Source organism: Eurosta solidaginis, chromosome 3, assembly GCF_040869045.1.
Source record: "Eurosta solidaginis isolate ZX-2024a chromosome 3, ASM4086904v1, whole genome shotgun sequence".
Classification (NCBI taxonomy): domain Eukaryota; kingdom Metazoa; phylum Arthropoda; class Insecta; order Diptera; family Tephritidae; genus Eurosta; species Eurosta solidaginis.
Window position 1 is genome coordinate 247459635 of NC_090321.1, and position 19440 is coordinate 247479074.

The 19440-nt window shown below is 36.9% G+C and overlaps 1 protein-coding gene across 1 annotated transcript in view; it reads left to right on the forward strand.

The window, feature by feature from the left end:
- LOC137245332 (syndecan-like) overlaps nucleotides 1–19440 on the forward strand; it is a 323667-nt gene that overhangs the window by 289230 nt on the left and 14997 nt on the right. The window contains exon 5 of the mRNA XM_067775829.1: nucleotides 18618–18791. Coding sequence (XP_067631930.1) covers nucleotides 18618–18791 — 174 coding nt within the window. The remainder of the gene's footprint in view (nucleotides 1–18617; nucleotides 18792–19440) is intronic.

Consider the following 19440-nt stretch of genomic DNA (forward strand, 5'->3'; position numbering starts at 1 on the left):
TAATTTTTTTGAATATGCCATTTTACAGCTCAAACAATTTTAGTTTCACAAAGTAGAAGCTGCAGTAGGTCTCTCAAATTTTGTACTGATTTTTGACAATGTATTACAGAAGGAAGATTTTTTTCCATACGAATAATGTATCAATTTATTTTTTACTAGCAGGCTGGGCAAACGTTGTCTTGGTCCTAGCTTTGATCTATCTGCATAACTTTTAAGAAGTTGTTATCCCCAACTCGCACTCCCGCTCGCTCCCCTCTTCTTTCAATATAAAGTTTCTAAAAATTCTTGAAAACGAAAAAAAAATGGAATTGTGCCATAGAAGCGCTTCCCTTAATCTAGGCAAGCAATTTTCTATAAAACTAAGATTTTTTTTCCTTGGCCAATTTTCCAGAAAATTATTAAAAAATTTAACTGTGTAACTTTCCCTGTAATGGATTTCTATTCTAAGTCTCCAACTTTACAGTTGTTGTTGTTGTATCGATAAGGCTTTGGGGAGCGTTATCGATGATGGTCCTTTGCCGGATACAGATCCGGTACGTTCCGGTAACACAGCACCATTATGGTGCTAGCCCGACCATCTCGGGAACGATTTATATGGACACATTAAACCTATAGGTCGATTGTTTTGGCAGGAGGTTCAAAATGGCGATGCATAGCGTCGACTAACTTCAGCGTGTTATAGAAAGAGATATAGGATGAGAACTCGATAATCACTTTAAAAATCAGTTGATCGATTCTGGAAAAGTTTCACACAAAAATAATAAATTCTTATTCATTACATATAGTCCACCTTGAGCTCACCAAAACCACTCCTGTCTTGTTGCTTGCCATCTCCAGCCCCATATGCTTCAGCAATTTCTTTATTCTTTCTACGGCATTATCACATAATGCTTGGAAAAGATCCAGCTTCTTTGTGACTGCTGCCATGACAATATCATTTGCGTGCCTGTCAGAAGGTCGATTTGTAGCACACCATCATACATAGCCCTAGAACAGATTCCTTGGGGATATCGCCGGTGAAGTTGTGCTTTTGTGGTATCAAGGAGGAGTACTCTGTCCCTTAAATAATTAATTAATGTAAGGCGCGATAACATCCGAAGAAATTCTAGGCCGAGCTTCTCTTCCAATTTGCGTCATGCTCCTTTTAATTTTTATTACAAATTGGCGGGGCTGGACCTACTTGTTTTATGTCGACTCCGAACGGCATCTGCAAGACAGATGAGTTTTCATCGAGAAGATTCATTGCAGAAATACACTCGGAGTTCTTGCCAAATCACTGCCGAGATGCGACCCCGCTTATAAAAACTTTCTTCTAATTGAAAAAATTTGTTTCTAAAATTTTGATATTGCTCTGCCCGGGACGTGAACCCAGGATTTTCGGTGTAATAGGCGGAGAACGCTACTTCCACACCACGGCGGCCGCGTCGCTAAAATAGCTACCAATTATTCTGAGCAGGTAAGCAGGTGTGCCAAAGTTTCGCTGTGCTAAAAGCATTTCTAATATCGAACATACAAAGTTGCCTCTTTGGCTGGTAGTGATTTTACCAGGTTTCGGCAAAAGGGCCTTTGACGTTTCGATGAGCAGGGGAAGACGCTTACTTGCATACAGGGTTGAACCTCTTTTTCTACATTTACCTTAACTTCTACCACTACGTCTCCCTGCACCTCTAAATCCGCTCTTACTGTAATACATAATAATAGTCGAAATGTTTCTCCTTAATTAAATTTTTTTTTTTTTTTTTTTTTGTTTTTTTCATTAAGCACAAATATGGGTGTTTTACTTCTATTTTATGAGTTTATGCTCGAGCTAACCAAACTTAAATTTTTAAAATACAACTTTATTTAGTGCATTACATCTTTTCTAGCATTTCAGTTTTCAATTTCACTTTATCACTGCTATCAATTCCTGCATCCCAACAACGACCTTAAGTAATTCATCTGTAGATTGGTTTTGCAATCAATGCTAATGCAATTCTCCAAACTTCATTAGCATTTTATCTTTTTTTCGTTCTAGCTTATGGTTTCTGCTTACTTTGCTTTGTTTTCCCCTTTTACACTCACCTTACGAACTAAATCTATGCTCGGTTGTATATTTATATATACTGTTAGTTGCTTACGTAGGCAGATTATGCATGTGTTGGTGCAAATATTGCACAATAAAATCTATGGCGATTGGCAATTTCATTAAAGTTGTTTTCTACACGGTTAGCTGGAAAGTTGGCTTGGCCAGCCTTAGGCAATAAAAGTTTATGCATACATGTGTTTACATAGGTACATATATGAGCGAAAAGAATGCAGTAGAGTTTATACATTTTCAATTCAAATTAAATCGATGAGTGAAGGTAAAATACAAAGAATGAAAACGGACAATAGGGGAAAGCAAATTGAATATAGAGAATAAGGATTAGAGACTTGAGGCTAGAATGTGGAGAATAGATATTTGAGAATGCAGAAGAGAAGAGCTATATATGGATATATTAGGGGTGTTCTTTCTCCCCTACTTTGTGTTATAATCGTGAGCGCCCTCAGGACCTTTAAGGTAGGGGTTGCTAAGTGGTATCGATGACCTGGAAATTTTGTCTAGGGGCAAATTTCTGAATACACTGAGGGGCGTTTCACAGGCCTGGCTATTGTGGTAAGATGGTCTGAGTCATGTGGATTAACTGTGACCCCTAACAAAACGGAGCTCGTTTTATTCACGGGGAAGTTTAATATTTCTGAATTTAGACCAACCCCTATTAACGCAGTTACGCTGGTGGTGACTGATCGAGTTAATTGCCTTGGGATTGTTATTGACAGCAAGCTATCCTGGAAGCGAAATTGAACGAGTCTACCATTAGAGACCGAGGGCTTCCGCTCACGGCTTGCTCTCTGCTTATGGACGCTGGCCTGACAACACTTCCTGCCATGTGTTGAGGTTGTTCACTCCATGTGCTCGGCGGAGCTATTATGATTTGCAAGGGCTATCTATCCAAGTTTGTTGAAGTGCTAATAGAGGGCACTGCCTAATGGGTGTCCATTCGGTACGCCCCCATGCACTGGAAAGTTCCCACTGTGTTGCATGTATGGAGTACGACGAGGAAGAATCATCGATCAACTTTATGCACAGCTGACCAGCCCTTGCGAGGACGATACGTGGGCATCTAGGTCGAGACGTATGCGACTCGCCGGAGCAGTTTTTCAAGATTATTGTGTGGCCTATTTGTAGAATAATCGCTGCCAGCGTTGGACAAGGAGAGATATTATGTTCTGGCTAGGCCATGGCAATGGCAGAACAAATTTTTAAGACATTAGAGGAAGTATATCCTTTACTGCTTCTCAATTAAAATTACAGTTACCCATTTTTGAGGACAACGTAATCTCTGAGTGTTCGTATGTGCATGTCTTAGCTACTGTTATCCGTGACTGTGACTGAATAGTGTAGCAAAAACATGTGCTCGAAATCATACTAACCAATAATCGTCATCACTGATCCAATCACAGCTCTATTCACAGCTGGAATATTATCTTCGACAATATGAGTCAAATAGTCCTTCATTTGTGCTCTAAGCCACTATAAAATTGCATAGGAGAATGCCACATAGGCGGTTCGTAAGTGAATTTGATTTCTGCATCTAATGCTCATTAGCTGCATCACAAATCACAGGATCAGGTTTAAATTTTTTCAGGTAATTGTACTTTCGACGAGAGCTTAGGTGAGTCAACTTGGTTGCGCACGAAGCTCAAATGCTGTCACCGTCGAAGTCTCGAAGCTGTCGCTGCTATTTACAGTGGTTATTCAGTCTCTGTGACAGAAAAATAGTTACATTATTATGTTTCAACTCAATTCCAAATGCAATAGTAATAAGTAGTAGTAGTAGTAGTAGAATGAGGATCAAGTAAGATATATCAAATTGAGCGAATATGCCACCACCCGTTACGCATTGAACTCATTTGCAATTTGCATCAATCTGTCTTAGTGGGAGGCTTGTCCACATCTTGTCAACTTAAAATGAACCAACTGAAATTCAAACCCAGATGTACGTTCAACTCATCAACGTCTTTTATTGTTGTCCTGCCGCTGACGCTGTTTAAAAATACGACCTACGCTTTTTTACATGATGTCAACCATGCATTGATACAGATTCATAGATACAGTAGCGAACTGAAAAATAGCAGTGTAAATTTTTATAAAATTTCCGCAGTTAAGTTCTTATTTTTCTTTATTTCAAGAAAAACCTTTATGAATTTGGAAACTATGCAAGCTAATCTCAAGAATGTTTTCGAAAGAGTTCGACAATACGAGAAAGTTTTATGAAATTTTTGTACATTTTATCTGAAATTCTCTGAATTCGTCAGAGTATGCAGTTTTGTAGCCCAATCATTTTTGTCTAACAGGGAATTAGTTATACATCTCTCAAAACTTTCATTGATGTTTCCCAGATTTTCTTCCATATGAAGAAAAATTGTCAAAAATACTCATTTGGTTAGGCCTATTTTTTTCACTCTAAAATTCTTGCCAAAGCATGTTTGGGATTTGTTGGTTACTTTACAAATTTCATAGAAGTTTTTCCTAAAGCACAGGAAACAAAAATAAAAAATTTCAATAACGATATTTGATAAAAGCTGCAACTGCTAATTTTCTGCTCACTGCTGTGTGTTTTGGTATGTCTTTGTGTATTTGTGCAGCGAACAAATTTTAAAACTTAGATTATTTTCAAGCTATATAAAGTAAAATCGTAATGAAATGAAATACAACGAATTGAATTGAATTGAGAATTGGCAGCTGGAATGCCGGATTGCTGGAATCTCAAAACAAAGCTACACACTGCAGGAACAAAGTTAGCTGGACTAAGGATGCGAATTAATGAAATTTTATTTGCACTTAAATAACATAGAAAAATAGGGGGGAATCATCTACTAAAGAATTTTTACAAATTGAAGTAAATTTATTTAGATTAAATATTAGGGGTAGTGTTTAGCTATTTTTATTGAATTATTTTACATTTTATTTTCTAAACTTAACTAAAGTAAAGTTACATTTGACAAGATACAAAGAAACTTATAATATAACTATCAATTAAGGCTTATTATACACCTACTTTGGACAATTTCTATTTAATTAACGCAATAATCGCATCTTAAATTATGCTGCCGTTCCAACGGCTGACAACGAAATTTGAACTGCCTGAATTCGACGGCTTGTAACAGTTCGCCTTTCTATTTAGTGCAAAAGCATTCTATAATAACGAGGGTACAAGCCCTGTGCAAAACATACACACATGCAAACGAGTAGTTATTGTTGCCAAATACATTATTGCGCCTGGAATGACGTGAGAATTTGAGGGCCGTTGATTTCAATTTGAATTTAATTTCGATTTGTTACATAAAGCCCAAACTGTGTGTGATAACAAGCAATAACAAAGTCGAAAAAATTTAGTTATTACCAGAAATGGTAAATACGACCATCTAAAAAATAAATTGCTTATGTGTCTTAAATCAAGAAAGTTCAGAGAAAGTTTCACGATTGCGAATCCCAAAAAAGTAAGAAAAGTAAATAAATTTAAGGAACAGAAGGGAAAGGAACGGTGGAAAATATAAGAAGCCAATGCCAGGGCAATAACAGTAAGGTATGTTATTAATTTGCAGTGTTGATAGTTTGTTATCGATGACTCATCGGTTTGTTATCGGTGGAATATGGGCATGTTATAATTTTTTTATCGACGAGTTATCGGTTTCTTATACATAGGTGTGTTATTGACGAGGTATAGACGAGGGCGAGCTCTCGACTTTCTATCAATATTATCAGTTTGTTATCGAAAATTTGTTGACTATTTGTGGAAAAGTTATCAAAAATTTACCGATTTTTTATCAAGGTGTCACAAATTTTTTGTGGGCGTGCTATCGAATTGTTACAGAAAAGTTATAATTTTGTTTTCAAAAAGTAATCGATTTGATCGAAAAATTATCAAGATGTTATCGATTTGTTATCGGAGTTTTACCAAGTTTCAAATAACGTTTTAACAAGTTGTTGCGGACGGCTTAAGGATCTTTTTTGACACAGATACCGGTAAAACTACAATAAAAAATAAAAAACTGATAACAAACCAATAAGCAGCTGATGACTCGATGATAACAAATCGATAACTTGACTATAATTTCACTGTCGATAATAAGGCACTTATAAAACAATAACTTGGGTATCGGTTGTTACAGATAAAAGTTTCACGAAGCTCTTCGCAAATGATCCGAAATTATTTGTTTCTGGAATTATTATGTCTGTTATCATTTAACTTTAACCTTTGGGCAAGAATTAATTTAAAACATAAATTTTCTTGGTACTGGTTATTCATGCTCTTTTCCTTTCTTATGTGGCTATCTCACAGGTTTCTGAACTACGGTCACAAGCTTTTGTAAAATCTTGATCCATGCGACTCCCTGCGCTATAGTGTACGTTTTAAATTTCCAGCTCATCGGAAAGTTACTTAAGCATCGATCGCAAAATTCCAAATTTCGCAGGTATTCTCTAAATATCTCGTTTCGCGTGCCAACCACTTCATACTTATGTTGTATTGGATTACAATCCATGAGTCAAATTCAAAGGCCGTAGTCTTATAATGTCATGGCCGCCAACGTGGTATGACGGTATCGTGCTCCGCCTTCCACATCAAAGGTCATGGGTTCAAAGCAACACCGAAAATTAAAAAAAAAAAAGTATTTTTTTTTTTTATCATACAGAATGGAAGTAGTACAAAGACAGTAAATATGTACTAAGGGTTCATAATGCAATAATTCAACGACACTATCAAGAAAGTAAGGTTGAACTGGTCGCACATAGACTGAATGTATCCATAGTGTTACCATAATTTGTTTGACGACCAAACCGATGAACCCCAATAGGCGCCAGGACTTATGTTAGAATGACTCCGTCCTCTTGGCAAATACTAGAAGTTTTCTAGGACCTAGCACAATATCTGACTCGATATCTGGCAACTCTGCCGCTCCTAGTAGCTGGAGCCTTGACCATGCAAGCGCAGGAAATGAACATGGAACGTGCTCAACCGTTTCTTCTTGCAGCTCTCACTTCGTACATCTGTTGTTACGGTTGAGACGTAATTAAGAAGAAATAAATGTAATACATATTCTGCGGGAAACGACACAACAGAATTTGTATACATTTAAGGTTTATGCTCTTACATAGAAAATAACGATCACCCTAATAGCATATCTTAATTCAACTGCTATTAGTCAGCAATTTTTCTGATTCTTACCTTCTTCCTTTTCCATGGTAATATACGTATTATTTACCTGAATTTTACTTTTCGTTTTACTCAGTTCTACCAGACTTATTTAATTAAAGCTGAATCGAAAAAGCAAAATTAATTTCATTAAACGCAACCACAGATTTTTTCATCATCACTTCTGACTTTAGTCCTTGAATATTTAATGAAAATATGTAGCTGGGTGGATGCTAAAGAAAGTCAAATAAAAACGTAAAAATAAATCAACTATATATTTCCGAATAAATTCAAAAGATATCAAATACTACGTGTGTAAGTAAATCTTACGTAAAAGAGATGGGCAAGCTGGAAAAAATGGAGATTTTAATTAGTGTTCTTCCAAGCATACCGATCGGTTCAGGTTAATATTCTACTTCAATGAACAACAAAATTTCAAAAACAAAATTGTATGCTTCTTCAAAACGAAGTCAAACCCTTCCAGTTTAGGGGACGGGACTTCACATAGAAAACGTATAGGATGTCATGAAGCACAGTTAATACCAGCCACACGAAAGCTTAAGCCTTCAAAAGCACTGTTCCTAGACAGACTAACCTCGTCCTTATTAAAGCACATTAGCCCTAATAGAGGGATACCATAAATAAATGCTCATTTTTCGTGACTCTCAAAGTATTGCGCTACTAAAGCCTTGAAACCCAGTTAAAATTTTCAGTGAGAATCTTTTTAAGGCAGAAAAACACTCGGAGTGTTTGCAAAACCAGTGAAGAAAAAAACTTTTCTGAAAATTTTCGATGTTGCATTGCGCGGGACCTTAGACCAGGACCTTTGTAGCACGCTTTACAACACCGCGGTGGGCGCTTATTCTGTACTCCATTATGCACTTTTCGTTTGATTTCCATATCGTAAAACCAGGGCTCGTATTGATTTTATATGCAAACCTTTGAAACATGGGTCTCCAGACCCTTGCTTTATAGCATAACGCACTTAATGTTCTAGAATGGATTGTAGATGCAACTTTTTTGTGTTACTTCAGTACCTGAGAATGAGTGCGACATTTCGGGAAGATCCTTCCAGTATATTGACTGAATTAGGGTGATATTCCACCATATCCCTGCCGCTTCAAAAACGCCCCATTTCAGAAAACATTTATATAACACCCTACTTCAGAAATCGTTTCAAAAATGCCCTATCGCAAAATTCGTTCAAGAACTCCCGATCTCAGAATAGGGCGTTTTTGAAACAAAATCTTTTCAATTTCGGTTTGGAGACAGCTCAGATTCGGTATTGTGCCATCTTCACTGTTCAATTCATTCTGTCGTGACGTATTTAGTTGAACGCTTTTATAGTCTTTCGTTGCCCTTAGCTGTTCGTTTAGGTATGTCTTGTGTATAAAGTAGGTAGTCATTTCGTGTGTATTCGTTTATCAGCAATACCAGCGTATATGCGTATGTAAACAAAAATGTTGAAATGTTTTACTTAATGGCCGCGTCACAATGAACGTTTTCATATAAATGTAACGTTCAACGCAATCTATGCATCAAGGTGGCATCGCCTTGCGTTTGTAAATATAAACAGCATTTCAGAATTTCCTGATGAAACTTATCTCCACTTGTCCATTCACATACAAAATTTCGCAAAATACTGTTTTAAACATTGTCTCCTATTTATCTGTTAAAATGTAGTTTTTAATCGCCAAAAACTTTGAAAAGGTACCAAAGAGTGGGAAAAATAATTTCACATGCAAAAAGTGAAAGCACACATAGCCAAAGCAGATGACGAAATCTTCTTCTTATGCTTTACATGCAGCAAAAGCTGAAGATTGCCAACTTTTGTACGTGCTCTCCTCCATAAAAATACATGCAATCTACTAGTCATGCATAAGATTGCGTTTAACGCATCGATATGGAAAAGTTCAATGTGACACGGCTATAACAGTAAATTTTTTTTTTATTTCAAGAAAGGAAGGAAGTAAAAAGGATTATAAGAAATATTTCTTCTTTATTTTCTTTATATCTTGATGAAAAATTTCCAGTTGCCTTGTAGCAAAAACTTAATTCGCAGCGTTAGAAATAGTTAAGTTTTGTCTAGGAGTGTTTACCGAAGTTTGTGGTGTTGAGTTTCTCATTATTTGAAAAAAATTAAGTTAAAATTAGCGTCACTTGTGTTGGAGTTAATTTCCCTTGACAAAACTTACGCTAACAAATGTTATTCTTTTTGTTAGAGGTTGAATTATTTGCCAAATGCTATATGCAAATAAGTGGCTTTGTTAATTTCTTTAGCATTTGGTTTAATATTTTTTTTCAGGTTGGCTTTACTTAAATGTTTTTATTCTATTTAGTAAAAGTTGTATGCGCTGTTTATGCATTCAGTACGCTGTTTAAAGTTTGAGCTTAAATGTGCAACTTTTTGGTACTACATTTAAGTATGACTAAACTAAATTTGCTTTCATATTTAGACTACGCCGATTTTCGTGAAAACGGGTGCAACGAGATTGATTTCAAGTTTATATCAGAGAAGTCTACATTTACCCTGCACGAAACAACCCCGACTGCTGCACTGTATGCCATTCTGCACATTCCACCTGTAGACCTTGTAGCAAAGAACATAGCGTTAGCAACTACAACCAGGCTCGGTGACTCGGGGCAGCTTGAGCGCCAACCATACGGCCATAGTAGTATAGCGTCATCAATCACAAGACGAACAGACTACCTGATTCCCTATCTGCGCTTCGAGGGATATGTTAAAGCCACAATAGAGGTGGACGGTTGGCGCAAGGGTGCTCAAATGGCGGACGAGCCGATACATGTGTATACAGATGGTTCCAAAGTAGTGGAAGGAGTAGGGTCTGCGGATGCGGCTGATCCGGAAATAAACAGATCCTACAAGATGCCGGATTACTGTAGCGTTTTCTATGCGGAAATATTAGCCGTAATGAAAACAGTAGAAACCCTGGAAGAGAATAGCTTAAGCTGCAACCATGTTAACTTTTATATTGGCAGTCAAGCAGCAATTAAGGCAACAGTTTCACATAGCACAGCATCTAAATGCGTGTTAGAGTGTAAGCAGTCTCTGGAGAGAATCAGAACAGGGAGAAGCATAGATCTCTATTGGGTCCCGGAGTATATAGTAATAGATGGGAATGAAAAGCGGATCCCTTTAAGCTTGCTCCATAGACGTCCCAATTAGACTGGGCGAGATTAAGCGAAGGCGAGAGGTGCACATAATCGAACAAGCAGGAAAGGCGTGGGTTCAAGCGCGGAGCTGTAAAGTGTCGAAGATTATGTATAGGTCTTACAACCTTAGACTAACAAAGTTGCTTCTATCATTAAAAAGAGAGGACTGTAGACTCATGACGAGTATTCTGACTGGACACTGCCTTGTGGCGTCACATGCCTTTAAATTAGGCTTGGTCAGTGATAGCAGATGTAGGAAGTACGGGTTAGAGGAGGAAACGATCGAGTACGTTCTGTGCTCGTGTCCTGCGCTTTCCAGGCTAAGACTACAGCTATTAGGAATGATACAGCTGTCAGATCTAGAAGCAGCAAGTGGCTTAAGTCCCAGGAAGCTTCTAGTATTTGCCAAGAGGACGGAGTTATTTTATAACATAGGTCGTGGTTTTTGATAGGGTTTTTCAGTTTGGTCGTTAAAACAAACTTCTGGTAACACTACGGACTCACTCAGTCTATGTGAGGTCCTCATGGACCGGCCAGTTCAACATAACCTTACCCTGCACTCAAACCAACTCGTTGTATGCAAGAAGAATACTAGTTTGCCAAAAATCCCATATTAGCAAGTATATGCATCAGGGGCATATCGATATTCAGCCTCTGCACCACCTTTTGCACTATGTCATACTGCTAATTGACTAACTAGTATATTGATAAAAGTGTTCACCGGGGCGACCTAGCAAAGATATTTATCGTATCAGTGTATACTATGCTTAAGGACTCCTAATGTTTACATGGATCTGCCGGCTGAGTTGTTATGTACCGAATCTCATCTTAGTGCTTACTGATATATTTTCTTATCCTTCTGAGACGCGGGCTAGATTAAGCAGTTGTTTGCTGGGACTCACCGCTTGATAACAGTTCAGCAAAAACTTTCCGTTCGGTATTTCATTATGCTCCTTTAAGTTGAGCGCTTCTGCCTCACTTTGTATGAAGCTGGTGTTCAGGGGTCAAAAGAAGACATCCCTTGGTAGTTCTGAGGGAAGTATTTTGGCACGGCTGTAGCCTTTTTCAGTGTGTATTTTTTAAGTCGAGCGATCAAACCGACGATGCCTAGCACATCAGCGGCTGACGAACTGCTTTTTAAGTTGTGCTTCCTTCAAGCGACTTGGACAATTTCATGCGACTTTAAACTTTAGATACAGTTTCGAAGGCATGTGCTTTAAAGGCAAAAGCGCTATTAATTTGGGAGTTACATCTAAAATTTTTGGATGAACGACAGTCGATAGTGTAACGGCAACAACGTGTATGTCCAATATTTGCATCACCTGTTTTTTGAAAGTCTTAAAAAGAATGGCCGTAGACTTGGTTGGCGATAGTTTCAGATCGCGTGAGGTGAAAAAAAAAACAAAAATACTGGGTAGATGACTATTTATTTTAAAAACTCATTCATTTACTGGGGGCCAGGGTCTGTTGCCATTATCATGCAGTCGTCGGCGTAGGAAACCTTGGTATCTCGTTCTGGTGATGAATTAAAAAGAAGATGGGAAAGGACAAAACCCTGCTTAATTCTGCTAGGTTTTGAGGTTTCTTTCCAAAAATTAACCGACTCTTGCCGACCACGCAGATAATCTTTTAAATAATGGGGAAAGGGTGAACCTCCTATTTCTTGGAGTAGTGTGCGGTGGTTGACAGTTCAAATACCACGAGCAAAAACGACAATTAGAAAACATGCGTTAGGTAGTTGATGCCCTTATGCCCAAGGTGTTTTGGCAACGTCTAATCTATTCCGTCTGGACCTATTGATTTAGAATGTATGGCCTTTATAATGTCTTCATTTATCTGCAGATTGGACCTTATTAGTGCGATTTCAGAAAAAAATGTACACACATCACCTTTTCGTCGATTTTAAAGCCGCCTTCGATAGGTTAAAAAAGAAGCTGCTTACATGACGCTATGTCTGACTTAGATTTTCTCGCAAAACATATGCGGCTATGCAAATTGACGTTGAGCAGCACCAAGAGCTCAGTCAGAATTGGGGGGGCCCCTGCGAGCCGTTTGAAACTAAACGAGATTTCAGATACCTCCTATAGTGCGAATTCTTTAATTTGTTGCTGGAGAAAATAATACAAGCTGTAGAACTTAACCGCTCTGGAATAATATTCTATAAAAGCACGTAAGTTCTTCTTACTGCGAACTGGAAAAATCAGTGGGAAAAATGTGTTTGATGGATTTGCGCCTTGGCAACTACGCTACTATAGGCAGCCATAGTTTCGAAATAGTAAAAGACTTTGTCCGTTTTGGAATCATCATTAATACAAACAACAACATTAACCGTGAAATCTAGCAAAGAATTACTCTTGCCAATTTATGCTAGTTTGGTCTAAGTAGGCAATTTAAAATCAAAGTCCACTCTCGGCAGACAAGTCAATCGTACCCGCCCTGATATATGCTGCAGAAGCATTGACACTGGCAACATCTGATATGTCGGCGCTGAGAGTATTCGAGGGAAAAGCTCTTCCAAAGATTTACTGTCTTCTACGCGTTGACAACGGCGAGTACCGTACAATATTTAATAATGGGCAGTACGAGCTTCACGCAGACATCAACATAGTCCAGCGAATTAAAACACAACGGCTACGCTGGCTAGACCATGCTGTGTGGTTGAAAGATGATGATCCGCCTAATAAGCTATTCTTATTGGAACTCACCTGCGCAAGCAGAAGAAGTGGGAGTTCTTCCCTCTTCTCAAGAAGATAGGAAGAATTACTAATTTTACTACGCAATGTTTCACGCACACCTCATATGGCAGCTTAGTTTTTTGCTTTAAATATTTTCTTGCGAAAAGTTTACTTCACCTTGCATATGTATATTAGTCTGAGTAAGTTTTGAGCTAAGAAGCTAAGAATGTGCAGTAAACTATAAATTATGCTTATGGGGACGACATGTTTGCATAAAAGTACATACGTATTTTCGAACTACACTTGCAGCTGCTTAAAAGCTTTAATGCATTTCACGTGTTTTATTGCACGTGATTTCTCAATTTTAGAAGAGCATTCACACTTGAGGAGCTTGAGGTATGAGACATTCATACGCTGAAAGAAATGGTGCTAGTAAAATCAACAAATCGGATCTGTTGTTCTTGACTTAACGGAGATTCGGTGAAATTGATCAAATTATGGCTAATTCGACCGAGTTCTTTGTCAAGCGAACAAATTAGTTTAGTCATTTTAACAGAAGAGATATTGTCGCCCTTAAGTTAACAAAATTCTGTAAAATTGACAGATTCCTTATCAATCTAACTTATTTTTTTGTTAACACAACTGATCTTACAGGTCATTTCAACAGCGATCAACAGTCAATACATGAGCAAATTTCAAAGAGAATTTTACGCTCTCTACTTTGTACTTATGTATGCTGTGTACTATATGAACATATTTACGTATGTATATGGGGGCCGCCGTGGTGTGATGGTAGCGTGCTCTGCCTACCACACCGAAGACCCTGGGTTCACACCCCGGGCAAATCAACATAAAAATTTTAGAAATAAGGTTTTTCAATTAGAAAAAAATGTTCCTAAGTGGGGTCGCCCCTCGCACTGTTTGGCAAGCACTCCGAGTGTATTTCTGCCATGAAAAGATCTCAGTGAATACTCATCTGTCTTGCAAATGCCACAACATAGGTACTTTCGTACAAAGCTGTCGCAACAACTTTTCTTGTTCATTTGACTACTAAAACGGTCAATTACGAATCAACGATTTGAGCGCAGTTGATTCAACATCTTGTTGCGATGGATAAAAATTGACAGATATTTCGGTTGAATTGACCCGTATTTCGGTTAATTTTACCAGTCTTTTTCTTTCAGTGTAGATGTGTAGGTATTAAAGCTTTACAAATCATACTTCCACACCTTTTAAAACTTTTACACAAAACAATTTGTGTGTATACTACGTACTAAGGACAAAATACATGGGTACATATAAATATACCTATCTCTGTGTTTCTTATTTGAGTACATGTACCATTTCAAAAACGTGCCATAATTTGGCACGTACCAAGTCTAGGCGAATATTATATGTTTCCTTTGTACATGTATGCAATATTTTAGCAGGTGACATTATTTACAGATTGTGTCTAAACATAGTAAACAAAAAAATATGTTTAGATACATGTGGAGATTTATGTGGATGTCGACTTTTGTATGCAACCTTCTAAACACACATATTTTTATGTTTATTTTGGATGGCTGTGTATGGTAATTATCCTTTCGAGAGTTTACCAAAAATGTTTTAATAATGATTGCTTAGTTAGATGGCTAGCCTCTGGTTGATTTCAAAAACAAATATTTACTTGGCAGAAACAGCACATCAGTTTACTTAAATAATTATATATGTACATATGTAGCCATTTATTCAGCTCTTTTAAATTTTTGAACTCCAATTCAATGGCTCTTTCATATTGACTTTACTTACAAAATAAGTATAAGTTTAACCTCGCAATGTTGTTCTTCAATGATATATCTCATATAGGCAGTTTAAGCATTATTTTTGCATACTTAAGCAAATCTTTAGCACGACTTATTCAAAAGTATGTTACTCATACGCTCCGTACATACATACTTTTTTTTATATCTAAGTACACCAGCCCGGCCGATTTCATCAGCTGATTGCAATTTTTGGTTTATCGGTGGCTCTGTAAGCGTACCCTAAGGGTTTTTTGTGCAAAGAATTTGATTTATAGCGTTGGCTATGGGATGTCAATTGTATGGGGTTGAGCTTCAGATGTGTAATAAGATTTACGTTTTTAAAAGAGTGAATGCTGTTTTTATGTGCAGGCCCCTTTTTCGCTCTTATTTGAAATACATATCTATAGCTAAAGTTTTGGTTGTAATGATGGAGATTCGTGCTATTAGCGAGCTTTCGGCATTATTGGTCGTAGTGCTTTTGTTTAGCTACATTTTATTAAAACGATGGTGACCATACCAAGAAATCTCTTTGTACTATGGCACTATTGTGAATATTTGATTAGAACTAACACTGTATTACCGGAAGTTGCTAACATGGCAGCGCAAGCGCATGTAAGTTTGTACTGATAGGTGATTGATTGATAGAAAAGTTGATTTCTGTTGACGCATGATGCGCACGTGTCCGGCAAGTTAATTTAAAATTTAAATGCCATGTGCAAGAGCATGTAGAGGAACACCAACTATTTGTAGTAGGGGTGCCCCCAAAACCATAAAATGCTGAAACCCTGACATATATATGTAGTCTAGGGCTGAAAATATTGTTGCTTCCCTATGATGAATAAAGGCTTAAAAATACAAGGCGTGGTATACCACCGAAGAGAATTTAGGCCGAGCTTCACTTTCAGTTTGCGTCTTGCTCCTTTTTAATTTTTCCCTATAAATTGGCCGGGCGAAACCTATATGTTTTACACCGACTGCGAGCCTGAGAAGCTTTTCATGGCAGCAAAATATGTAGAGAGTTTGCAAAATCCCTTCCGAGTGGCGACTCTGCTTAGCAAATCTTTTTTTCCAATTGAAAAGACTTGTTTCAAAATTTCTGATGTTGCTTTGCCCGCGACTTGAATACTTTTTTCATCGCCTCTTCTATTCTTGTAACGTATATGCTTTTGTATCATTAGTCGGGGCGGGAACGAAAAGTGTATTTTTGAGTCAGATTTTCGTTTGCGAAGAAAGTGGTCAATTGTTCACTTTGTTTAAAGCCGGAGTCTGCATTCCATAGCACAATTATGCTCTCATTGCGTATGCGAAATGGCAATCACTTAAAATTTTTGGAGACCCATGGTCTGAAGTAGCATTATTTTCCACTTTCTTTCTAATATTCTTTGCTGTACGGCCTGCAAACTCATTAAGTTTCGAACGGCTCGGAAAGTCCTTCCCAATTTTGAATGAGGTGTTGGTGTTCTCAACATCATTTTGCCCAGCCGTATATGTTTGCCGTGAAACCGAATTCAAACAATGCAGCATATTGGTAGCTCGTGCCCCTCGATGTAGGGACCTCGAACCTTGCGAATATTTATAATAATGTAGGCATGCCGTCCACCTAGCGCAACAAGGACGATCTGGTTCTGTGTACGTAGATCGGGTGACGGTTATTTAGCTTGATGCATATTTTTATTATATTTATACACGGAGCTGGGTATGAACATGTGTCGGGCACCGGCGACCAGCCTAATTTATTCATTTAAAAATGCTGCCATCTTTTAAGATATTAAATTAAGGGCGCAATCTGCCAGATACTCCTTAAGAAACATACCCTGAACTCGCAGAAGAGGAAGGCGTTCTTCCTTGGGAGGCGCGCGTCGATTTTACTCAACTTCGGTGTGGATGCTATTACAGGTTAAACTTTTACCTGTCCAGAATCAAACCCGATATACATAATGTATGTCCTGCTTGCAACGTCTCCCCACATGACACCAACCAACTTTTTAATGGCAATGTGGAACCAACACCTCTAACACCCCTCTCACTTTGGTCCACCCCTGTTGCAGCATCAAGTTTCCTTGTACTCTCGTCAGGGGATATTGATGACAATTTGTGCGTGCTATCATCCTATTGGATTGGGCGAAGCACTGGTAGAAGAAGAATAACAACAACCAGATTTTTGAAAACCCGGTGTAATATGAAAAAGGTTGGATTATAATCTGCATTGAGTATTAATATTAAGTTCTACAAAATGTCTTACATTAAAGCTGAAAACCGAAAGCAATTTTGAAGAAATTTACTAGTTCATAAGCTGCTATATATGCATATTAGGGTGGTCCTTATACTTTAACCATAGGATTTATTTTATTCTCACTTAATTAGAAATTCATCAGAAATCTTTTTTGGACCACTCTAATTTACAGCAACGTACAGAAAACGAGCAGTGGGAGTTCTTATTAAATTTCGTCAATTCAATTCTTCTTGTTTTCATTTGCTATATTAAGAAGATTAAGAATTCGTTTTATTCTAACAAAGTACAAGTCATAGATCTCTCAAAAAATTGATTTTTGAAATATTTTTTTTGCAAAACCTGTTTTAGATTAGATAGAAAATCCGAAATTACCTTCGGAAAAAAATTGTAAAAATCAGTACGAATTTTGAGAGATCTATAACTTGTACGTTTTCAGGCTAAAATTGATTGGGTTTTGTAAACTGCATACTGCATACTCAAAAGAATTCAGAGAAATAAAAGTCAAAAGTTCTCAATTTTCGTAAAAGTTTCTCGAATTTTCGAATTTTTTTGAAACTAATTTTTTTTTAAATATCAAAAATAAGCAGAAAAAAGAATTGAACTTGACGAGATTTGAAAAAATACTGATACTGCTACTTTTCTGCTCGCTGCTGTACACAGTATACATATATACATACTCACTTGTGATTTGGAAAATTTAAGGGACGTTTTTTCATTGGGGTACATTTTGCCCGTAATTTTTGAAAATTTGCAGCAGCCACACTGAGCTTTGTTCATATTTTATGACATTCAGGTAAGTTTATGGAAAAAATGCATACATTTTAATTTAGTTATATTTGTTTACATCCTACTCTTCTTCTATTAAAATTTTTAATTTACTATTTTTTTGTAAATATTTGTCATAAAAGATCTGCTGTTTATTGTTATTATGCTTGCATATTTATTTTATTTAAGTAGATATTTTTGCATAGCGTTAGCATTTAAAAACTTCCACTAGTGCTTTTCATATTTATAACACCCAGAAAGGTTGACATTCTGAAAATAATTATTTTCCTATTAATAATAGATCTTAGTTTCAAATAAATACTTCTATACTATAACACTTTTTCGTTTTTCAGAATTTGTATAAAACTTTATCAAAATGCATTAGCGTTATAATTATGAAAAGCACTGTGTTTTTCCCCAATAGTTTCCGTGTGGTTAACCACTTCAGCATACAAAGTAAAAAATTATCAGTACTCATCGAACATTTTCATGAAAAATCAAAATTACTACTAACACAGCCAAACTTTGATGTCATGCTCTGCAATTAAATGCATACATTTTTTTTCTAATTTTCAGTTATGTTGAAACTTATGAAACTAACCCAGAAAATAATACTTTTTGCAAAAAAAGTCAAAAACTTTTTATTTGCTAAGCGTGACATCAGCAAACAAAAAACAAAAGCAAAAAATTTATTTTACTATACAGCAATTGAACACTTTAAATTAAACTTACTCTACTCTTTTTTCATTTCTTCTGTGTTAAAAAATAGGTGGCAACACTAATCAAGGCAATACCATACACGAATTGGATACAAATAATATTAATAGCCAACCGACAGATACTAAAGTGTTCGAACACACAACAGGCAACGACGTGCTCATCATGGATACCAGCGGCGACGACCGAACGGCGAGCTTTTTCGCACAGCCTGGCATTTTGGCGGGTAAGTGAAACTGGATTTTTTTCAATCATGATAAAGCATGACAGAATTTGGCCAAACTACGCTATTTGGCCTTGACTGAAATTTAGGTGGCCAAATCGAGCTGATTTCGGAAAGGTGAATTTTAACGGTTGTAAATGAGAAACATATATAAATCGTTTAAGTTGAATTGAAAGAAAAGGAGCACGTATATTGAAGGGGGCAGTAGAGATGTTACATTTTTCCTAACCTTCTTACAAATCCTTCTGCCGCTCCTAACCAATTTATAGGCATGAATAGCGGATTTAATGAAGAAAGTTTGACTAATTGTTTCATCAACTCTCTATGCGAAATCGGCATAAGAAGTTATTAGGTATTGAGACAAAAAACTTTGAACTGAGCTATCTTACTTTATTAGTCTAGATATTGTTTAGCAAGCTCACACTGTATAATCTATTGTATATATTACAATTTTACAAAAAAACTTAATTTAATTCAGTACTGGTTGAAGCCATTTCCTATTCCCTTATAACTAAAGCCCGACAGACTTATGAAAAAGGAATGTGCGTGGAATTGCGATAAAGAATTTTTTCATAACAATTTTATAGGATTTTCACAATTAATGCAACTATCGAAGATATATGCAGGATTGCCGCTGACATATTTTTATTTT